At 38.2% G+C, this 10862-nt stretch overlaps 1 protein-coding gene across 1 annotated transcript in view; it reads left to right on the plus strand.

Annotated features, from left to right (window-relative positions):
* Positions 1-10862, plus strand: part of LOC126992179 (uncharacterized) — a 38141-nt gene that overhangs the window by 22564 nt on the left and 4715 nt on the right. Inside the window, exon 5 of the mRNA XM_050850840.1 lies at positions 5251-5426. Coding sequence (XP_050706797.1) covers positions 5251-5426 — 176 coding nt within the window. The remainder of the gene's footprint in view (positions 1-5250; positions 5427-10862) is intronic.

The following is a 10862-nucleotide window of genomic DNA, read 5'->3' on the forward strand; positions in this document are numbered from 1 at the left end:
AATAAAACACCAGCAAACTCCCTCCTTGACCTCAGTTTTCCTGGACACATTTCATAAGGGATCAAATTAATTTTAATAGTTTCTCACACTTACTCTCCCCCCCTTTCTCTCCCTCCCTCCTTCTGTGTTTTACTTCCTCTATTTTATCCTTCTTTCTCTTTATCATTATGTGCCACTGTAGTTTCTCTTACTCTCCCTATCTTCATCTTCTCTTTCTTCATTCCTCCAACAGCAACAGTAACAATGATAATAACAGTAATATGACCCATGACACACAAAACCACATAAATCTAAAAAGCATTTAACAGGATCCTTGCCATAACAACAACAACATAACAACACACAAACATAAAAACATGCCCTACACTCATGCACGTATCCCCTTCACCACACACACACACACACACACACACAGACACACACACACACACACACACACACACAGACACACACACACACACACACACACACACACACACACACACACACACACACACACACACACACACACACACACACACACACACACACACACACACACACACACACACACACACACACACACACTTACTTCCTCCTTCCTTACACCCTCACAAGCCATTACATAAGAGGAAAAAAGGCCCTCAACGAGTCCTCAGCAGTCAGGCGCGCTCTTTATGCCTCGGCGCCGCCCCTGTGAGCCACGCGCCCGCAGAGGACGTTCAGGGGCGCGGGTTGGCCCTCCACCTGTGCCCTCGAGGCCCATCCCCACAATATACCGCCGACACTCTTTCCGCGACGCCCCGATAATGGAAACAAAGTGTTCACGGCCGACTTGGTGCAGGTTTGGGGGTCCTCGGTGTGAAAAGAGGGTGCTGGGAGGGAGATTAGAACCTATTTGTAGTATATTGCTGTATTCAAGCACAATATTCTTAGTAGAGGGTAATAATAAAGTGAAGAGGGAATACAGAAAAGAGTTCATGGGAGAGTTAGTGTTTTCTGGGGGGCTCAAGGTGTGAAAAGAGGGTGTTAGGAGGGAGATTCGAACCTGTGTGTAGTATTTTACTGTATTAGTGTATTCTTAGTAGGTAATGATGGGAGTTAGTGTTGTTTTAAGAGGTGTTAGGAGGGAGATTCGAACCTGTTTGTAGTACAGCCTTTGTTATTTTGCCTTATTCACGTTTTTCTTTTAACAGCAGAGCGTAATAATAAAAGTAATAGTGTTCACGGGCGACGTATTTTAGGGCCTTGGGTGTGAACAGAGGGTGTGGGAGGATTCGTGCCTTTGTATAGTGAGGTTTTTATTATTTTGCTGTATTCACGTATTTTTACAACGGGGTGTAATAATAAAAGGAACTAAGTTTTCATAGAGGTAACGAGAGGTATTAAGAAAGGGAACTCGAACCGAGTCTCCTTCACAATAATCTTTGTGTTCAGCTTACTTTTTTCTAAGGGACCAATGCTAATAGAAATACAGAAGGAGATTTGAGGCAGCTTGGTGCTAAGAAGGGAAAGGAAGTGTTAGGAGGGGAATCTGAACCAATTTAGCTGTTATGGTATGCGTTGCTATTTTGTATTCAGTGGCTTTGTTGGGGTGGTAACGGTGGAGGTTGTTAAGATGGAAAGAAGTCCATTAAGATGGGGAAGAAGGTGCTAAGAGGTCAAAGAGGAATAGGGAGGGAATCTGAATCAATGAGCTGTTATGATGTATCTGATTTGAGCTGCGCTGAGTGGCTTGTTGGGGGCATATAGTAAAGGAGGTTGTTAATGAAAAAAAAGGCTAATAAGATGGGGGAAAAAGGTGCCATAGTCAAAGAGGGAGGAGATAAAGGGAAATCAATGGATCTGTTATGATATGATTGATTACTATGCTCTGGAGTGGCTTTAAGTTGGGGGGTATATAAGACAGAGGATAAGAGGGAATGGAGGTGCTAAAAGGAGAAAGGAGGTGCTAGGAGGGGAGTCTGAACCAAAGAGCTGTTGTCATTTTCATTAGTTTTCTATTCAGTAGCTTCCTGAGGGTAGTGATGGGAGAAGTATAGTGTTCAAGGGTGAGTTCGTTCGCCTACAAAGCTTGGGTTGACATAAAAAGATCGTTGAGAGAGGAGACTCGAACCTCGGTAACTATTATATACTTTTTTTTCATTGCGCCCTGTAGCATTTTGCAGTAACATTGAAACTATAGAAAAAAAATGTGTTCAGATAAGAATGCTTGGTATGAAAAGTCTTTTTTTATTGTTGTTGTTGCATCCTGTATCTATTTATCAACACCGTAGCTTTTGTCGCATCTTCGGCAAGTTTATTCATCACATGCGCAATGATAACGGGTATAGGAATGTTTATAGATAACTTTCTTGGTGGTTTGAGGTCACTGGGTGTCAGAGGAAGGAGATGAGAGGGAAAAAAGGGTGTTAGGAGGGAGATTCGAGCTCGTGCTATGGTCTTTCTCGTCCATTCAGCAACTTTTTTTACGAGCTCAGCGATAATGGAAACTAGATTGCTCAGAAGGGAACATTGAAGGTGGCTGAAGCTGCGAGGTGTGAAGAGAGTGTTCAGAGGGTAAAGGTGCACCGCGAGGGGGAGCTCAGGCAGAGTAACTCTTACCGTGGTCGTTGTCGTGTATTTTGGGACGAAAAAAAGTGATTGTATAAGTATTTTTTTATATTTTAGAATGTTAGTATTTCGTATTAATATTTATCATTAGAATTTTATCACAAGTATTTTTTCAGGTTATTTTTTTTTTATTAGTAGTAGTATTAACATTATTTTTCCAAAAGAGTAATATTTTTGGATATTATTATTAGTGTTACTTTCTCTTCACGAGGCGCAGTAATGATAAAAATAAGGCTCTTTAGAAGGAGGCTTATTAGGTGGAAGATGAAGTCACTAGGTGTGAAAACTGTGTTAGGAGGAGAACAAGGATGGACTAATAAGGGGAATTTAAACACCTTAATATTATTTCGTGTTTCCATCTTTTGAATGACGCCTGGTAATACTGGAAGTGGAAAGTGCTTATGGGGCCTTGACGGTAGTGGTAGAGGCGTTCAGGGAGGGGTTCGAACTGAGGCACTTAGTTAGCACGTTGGGCTTGGTTTATTTTCCATCCACTAGCTTTCTAATATCCCGAGATGCACTCCTTGTTTGTGGGTTAATCTTGCTCGCCATACGCTTTAAGAAATTAACTTCTCCTCCTCCTCCTTCATCTATTCTATACTGTCCTACCACACGCAGATTACTAGTAGTAGCGGTAGTAGACAGACACCCTCGCCATAGACCGCCAGGTCTTCTGGTGTCTGTTCTTCCTATGTATTCGTCCTCCTCCTGATCCTCCTCAATGCATCAGAACTTTTGCAATCCCCTAAAATCTTTCAACATATTCCTCCATTCCATTAAACGAAGGACAAAGAGTAGATAGTGAGGTCAATAGCCATGATCGAAAATATAGTTCATTCCGCTCTTCCTTATCTCCTTCTTTCTCCTTTTCTTCCTCCTTCTGATCCTTCTTCACATAGAGTTCAATCCTATTCTTCTGATCCAAATATTTCTTCGACATTCCTCGTCCAGCAGTTAAGAAAGCTAGAGTGGAGGGTAACTTTATACTCATTTTTCTCCCTTTTATATTCTCTCTTTCCCATCTTCTTTCTCCTTTTCTCTCCCTCTCCTCATCCTATATCTCATCTTCATTTTCAAGCTTATTATGTATCTTCGCTTTCCTCCTCGTCTTCTTTCCCTTTCTCCTCATCTTTTTTTTCCTAGTCATCCTCTTTCGCTTACTGCTCATCTTCCCTCTTTCTCCTCATCCTTTCTCCTTCTTCTCGCTTGTTTCTCCAGCTTCTACGATGAGGTAGCGTAGCTTGCTTTGGGTGATCAATGATGTGAAAATATTGTGGCTTGGGGCGGAGCTTACTGGCTGAGGCAATGTGATCACGTTCAGGCTGTGCTGTGTGTGTCTACGGTATGCAGTCCGCCTGTGCACCTGGCTAGTTACTTAATTACGTATCTTGGCCACCTGAGTGCTCGTTAAATCATGGAGTCATTCATTTTTCTTGCGTAATACGTCCTCCTACTTGTCCAACCCCCAAAAAAGGAAGAAAGAAAACAGCGCTATATCTTTTCACTTTTTTTTTACCTTTTCTTGATCATGACTTTCCTGTATATCTACACTCATATTTGTTATTCAATCGATTAAACCTTTTCTTTTTCTATCATTCCCATTTTCCTCAGTCACCTTTTGCCCACCATCTTTACTCTCCATTTGTTACTCTGTTAGAAGCTTCAAAGGTCATCCCTTTTCAGCACCACCAATGACACGTTCCTCCCATTCCTCATCTTTATCGACGTTCTCCTCCTCCTTTTATTCTTTCTCCTCAGCGAATCGGGGTCGCACAAACAAGAAGACAGTGGAGATCAATCACAATTTGTTCCTTTTATTCTTCCTTTGTTCAGCGATAGAGTAAAAGCACCATTACTTACAACTCATATTTTCTCCTCTACAGACAAATCACCATCAATTACAGATCCTATTTTCTTCCCTACAGACAAATCACCTTCAATTACATATCCTATTTTCTTTCCTACAGACAAATCACCATCAATTACTGATCATATTTTCTCCTCTACAGCCAAATCACCATCAATTACAGATCCTATTTTCTCCTCTACAGCCAAATCACCATCAATTACAGATCCTATTTTCTCCTCTACAGCCAAATCACCATCAATTACAGATCCTATTTTCTCCTCTACAGCCAAATCACCATCAATTACAGATCCTATTTTCCCTACAGCCAAATCACCATCAATTACAGATCCTATTTTCTTCACTACAGCCAAGTCACCATCAATTACAGATCCTATTTTCTTCCCTACAGACAAATCACCATCAATTACTGATCCTATTTTCTTCCCTACAGCCAAATCACCATCAATTACAGATCCTATTTTCTTCCCTACAGCCAAATCACCATCAATTACTGATCCTATTTTCTTCCTTACAGCCAAATCACCATCAATTACTGATCCTATTTTCTTCCCTACAGACAAATCACCATCAATTACAGATCCTATTTTCTTCCCTACAGACAAATCACCATCAATTACTGATCCTATTTTCTTCCCTACAGACAAATCACCATCATTTGCAACTCTTCTCTCCTCTCATTTACACCTTCTCATTTTACACTCCTCTACGTACAAACCACTGTCAATTACTCTCCTATTTTCTCCTCTACAAACAGCCACTGTCACCCACCTCTTCTCTCCTCCCCGCAGCCAAGGAGGAGCTGGTGGAGATCAACGCCGGGGTCGGCGGCGTGCAGCTGGTGACGGACAAGAACTCGGGCACCAGCTGGCTCCTGGTCACCCACGCCACCTGGAGGGACGTTGAACTACACGTGCGCGCCCATGCACGCCACGCCCGCCTCAGTGTCCGTCCACGTGCTCTGACGGTGGGTGTGGGGGAGAGGGAGGGGGTGGTGGAAGGGGGAATGGAGGGGGAGGGAGGAGGGGATAAGGTAAATATGTGTGTGTGTGTGTGTGTGTGTGTGTGTGTGTGTGTGTGATAGGCAGATAGATGGATGGATAAACAGAGAGAGAGAGAGAAGAGAGAGAGAGAGAGAGAGAGAGAGAGAGAGAGAGAGAGAGAGAGAGAGAGAGAGAGAGAGAGAGAGAGAGAGAGAGATAGAGAGAGAGAGAGAGAGAGAGAGAGAGAGAGAGAGAGAGAGAGAGAGAGAGGAGAGAGAATTATCAGACATTATCATTATTTCTAGCCTAAAGGGACGAACATCAAAACCTGACACACACACACACACACACACACACACACACACACACACACACAAATCAAGACTCCATGCTTTCCATCCACTTAGTGTAGAAGATAGAAATTATAATAACGATCTTGATAACTCAGTTTTATTTAAGAGCAAGAAATTTAAATTTTTCTAAATCTGAATATATATTTATCTGGATAGCTTTCTCTTTTCTACTAATAGTGAATTATATTTATTAACACTGAATATTAGATCCATCTCTATCGAATTTCCAATATTTTGTAGACACTGTCCTTTCGTGCCAAACTAAATTTGATGTCATAGATTAACAGAAACCCGCTTAGATGTAGATATTTCCACTGTACAGACTAATGAATATGAAATGTCTACTAATAACAGAAACAGGTTTGGTGGGGAGTGGCCATTTATATCTCTAGTAAGTACAAATCTTCTGTGATCAATGAATTTTCTAAATTGGAACCTTATGGAATGTTTGGGAATCGAAGCAATATGTAATGCTAATACCTATTTATTTCTTTTGTATTTACAGACCACCTCACAGAGCAGTATAATAATTTTCAATTCACTTAATGAAATCTTGTATCCCTAATTAAAGATAAAAATTACAAGGAGGTTTTTGTGTTTGAGACTTAAACACAGATTTGTTACAATGTAACAATGACAATGTGCAGGATTTAATTAATATAATGTACAGCTTATTCTTTATTTCCTCTAACTACCTTGCTCACTCGGGAGTAACTTCAATCATCCACGTTAATTGATCATGCGTTTATCATCTCAGATTGAAAGTAATACTGCCAATTATATATTAAAGACAGATATCAGTGACCATTACCCAGCAATTCTGGTATTTAAATGTGATAACATCGTCATCCTTCTCCCAATTACGTAACTAAAAAGAATATTTAATCAGGACTCCTTGAAAAATTTAGTAATAGTCTCTACAAACTAATTAAGGGGACATTAAATTGTATATGTGCTAATGAGGCCTACAACTATTTTTTTACAGTAAATTTAAAACATGTTTTGATAAGTGTTTTCCTGAAAGAAAAATTAAATTTAGTTTTAAAAAAGAACGTAGTCCACATTACTCTAGCTCTTAAGAATAGTATTAGAGAAAAAACATCGACTTGAAAACTAGCTTCAAATGGCTTTAACGTTTAAGGAGCCTTATAGAATATTATATAGAACAAATTAACGTCACTTAAAATTAGGCCAAGAAGAAGTATAAATCAAGAGCAGTTACTTAATAGCCAAGGTAATCCAAAACAACACTGGATCCATTAATAATCTTTCTTGGTAGATGCACAGGTGCTAAAACATGCTATTGGAATTAAAGCCACATTGCACTGACATTCTGAAACATTTAATGACCATTTTTTTGATGGCTGGGGCTAGATCATGATATAGTAGGGGATGAATATATGACATATTTAATAACTCACCTAATTACTGGTATACCTATCACCACACAGATAGAAATTGAAAACTTTCTTAAGACATTAAAAGGTACATCATCTGGTTTTGATGAAATTTCTCCTTGGTCGTAAGTATCAAAACTGCCAGCATAATTTTACACACACATAGTTAACCCCACATTAAAGAAAGGAGTTTTTCCGGACGAACTTAAGAAAGCTAAAATTATTCCATTATTTAAGTCAGATAATAGAGATGATGTCAATAACTACAGACCTATATCAGTTCTTCCTGTGTTCAGTAAAGTCTTTTGAAAAGTGATATGCACTGCCTTGTAAATTTCATTGAGAAAATAATTTATTTTCGAATTGTCAGCATGGTTTTATCAGGGCGCTCTACTGAGTCGGCCATATTTCAGTTTACCAATAATGTGTATAAATATCTGAAAAGAAACATTATTATTGGAATTTTTTTGATCTTTCTAAGGCTTTTTGATTCGCTATGTCATAAAATTCTTTAAGTAAAATCCTACCTTGATTCGGGAGTTCCTTTAGACTATTCAAAATTATTTAAATCGATTTCAAGCTGTTTACTGTAATTCTAAATATCTTCTTTCAAGCCTATCAACAAGGTGTACCGTATGATTCATCCTAGGACCTATACTTTTTCTCATCTATATTAATGATATTGTCAATGCTAGTAATAAATTTAAGTATACCATTTATGCTGACGACACTAATTTACTATTAGATGATAAAAATATAAATAGTTTGTATATAAAATTAATAATACCAATTCAATTAATAAGTGGCTTAACATAATAAGTTAAGGTTAAATATCACTAAAATGTAAAATACATTATCTTTCAAAACCGATCAATACTACTAACATGCCACCTATAACACTTGAAGGAAAAGGCACGAACGAGTTTCTTATACTAAGTTTTTGGGCGTTTCTATAGATTAAAATATCAATTGAAATACCAAATTAATTCTGTTGCAAATAAACTATCTAGGATATGTGGGTATAATTGTATCGAATAAGAAATAGCCTTACACAAGAAGCACTTATCAGTATTTATTATACACTTGTTACCTGCATCTCATTTATTGTGTATCTGTGTATGTGTACGTGGCCTCCTTTCTTAAAAATCTTCAGGTTTCTCAAATAAGATATTTAGGTGTATGTTTTATATGAAATGTTTGATTCCACACATAACGTATTTTCCACATAGATTTCTTTTTTAATTTAAAAACATTCATTGTTATTTTCTTACTATTATATATTTATAAAAACCGCACTGATGCATGGAACTCATCCTTTCAAGTTATTAATACATTGCATAATACGCGCAGGGAACAATATAAACCTTTATCTCTCCACAGTTCAGGACAGTTCTTTTCAGAAATAGTATTTTATGCTCAGGACCCCGGGTTGGAATTTTTGCCAGTAGAAATAAAAAAATCTCCTTAATAGTAATAATCTATCTCTATTTAAAAAGCCGAAGTAAAACACTATTTGCAATCCAAAACAATCACGGTTAAAATTATAATTTATTCCTGAAACATGAACACAAATTTACATTATTAAATCTAATCAGTGAATTGCATAGTACTATTGTCCATATTATTTTATTATTATATTATTATTATTATTATTATTATTATTGTTATTATTATTATTATTATTATTATTATTGTTATTATTATTATTATTGTTGATGCTACAGTTGTTATTGTGTTAATATTTTAGATATAACTATTATAACTTCATCTGGTATTATAGTTACTGTTATTTATTGTATATTTGTATTAGCTTATGGTTGGGAGCTATTCGCAACCTTAGGAAAGATATTAATAGCAATGAAATAAATATACAGTCTGTCGGGAAGCTTCGGCTTGGACAGGGCTAGATTCGTTATGAATTATAACATTTATATGTATATATCAATGTGTGTATATTATGGCAATAACATTACTTACTTACTTACTTACTTACACACACACACACACACACACACACACACACAATAACAACACACACCATGAAAATGGGATGTAGAGTTGTAAATTCAGCAGTATGTTGTGGGGCCCACCAGCTCCACAAATGGACGAAATAGTAGCAGCACTGGAAGGATTTGGTTCAGTTGAGAGGCTAGGGTTGTATTGGAATATTGTGAAATAATATAACGATACGTTGTATTTATATAATTCAGAAGCGCAGAGCCAGTAGAATAAATTAATTAATCCAAAAAACTAGAGGCTACTGTCAAGGGGATCAAGTGTTACCTGAATTGACCTGTTGTAAATGACTAAGACTGAGCAAAACACAGCTTTTGTGTTTCGTTTGTGAGATTTACAGGCGAGAAGTGGATTGATGCTTTGAGTCCTGAAGAAAAGTCATGTGGAGTGCCTATTTGTTCGAATTAGACAATATACATAAAGAATCAGCATTTAAATTCCTGCGCCTCCATAAATAGCATTCTGCTACCAGCATTGTGGTAAAATGGATGAATTAACCAAGAATTCCACCTAAAGATATATCAGTGTAAGGGATCGATGAGGTTGAAGCAAGGGCTGAGAAGGCGCAGGAGGAGCGGGGATTAGAAGAAGGACGCGGTTCGCAGACAAGGGCAAACGGTTGGGTTGAGGGCGAAGAGAGACAGCAAGCCAGGAAAGAACTTGTTGTGAAGCTTCTAACCAGAAAAGAAGGCACAGACACGAAGATGAAGTCCCCAGTCATTGAATGAATTCACATAACTGATCTGAAGATTCACAAAATGGAGCTATTGGGTCATGAACTCTGGACAATGAGAACACACAAGGAAGGAGGTTGCCCACAAATTGGTGTCTGAAAATTGAGAGTGTTGAAGATGAAACCAGAAAGATAATGATAGCGCAATGTTGAAATGAGGAGTCCAGGAAAACAAAGGAGGCTTTCTTTTTCTTAGGGGATCACAATGAGTTCTCATACACAATTGAGGGTGTTGAATAAGATTGAGCTGTTTTTAGCAGCCTGCAGCTGGAAGGTGACACAATGTACTACATTCTGAGGTGTGTGATCCAACTGTAGAGAGCTACCAAGGTGAGCCGCGACAAGTTGAAATTAAATGAGTAATATGAAACAGGGAGAGACAGATTCCTGTGCAATTAGATGTTACTGTCAGAGACAAAAGGCTTTTGAGGTCAATCAAATGTTAAGAGCAAATGGAGGCCCGCAAAATAAGCTTCAAATGACTGACGATCACAAATCGAAGGATTGCAAGTTAAAAGAATTGTAAATGGAAAGAAGGGCAGTCTCAACAACCATTCAGTGAATGACCAGTGCTGTGTAGTACTGTCCAAATTGAGAGAATTAAATATTACTGATCATATTATTATTATGCTTGGTACTCAGACAAATTGTTGTGTGTTAAATGTCGTGTTGGAAATACCCTATATCAGGAACCAAACACGGGCCAAGGACTTTGATGGTCCCAAGTTTTATCAAAGAAATTTCAGTAGGCTATTCAGAGTTAATTACGACTACCCCATCACCATGACGTTGTGAATAAGTGCATCGGGGATTGGATATCGAGCTAAGATTGCATTGCTGAAGTTCGCAGAGCACTGCACTAGCAGTGAACAACAAAGAACAACGGTAAAACGGTAAACGGAAAAGAGAGAAGAGATTGTT

Source organism: Eriocheir sinensis, unplaced genomic scaffold, assembly GCF_024679095.1.
Source record: "Eriocheir sinensis breed Jianghai 21 unplaced genomic scaffold, ASM2467909v1 Scaffold411, whole genome shotgun sequence".
In the NCBI taxonomy this organism is placed as follows: domain Eukaryota; kingdom Metazoa; phylum Arthropoda; class Malacostraca; order Decapoda; family Varunidae; genus Eriocheir; species Eriocheir sinensis.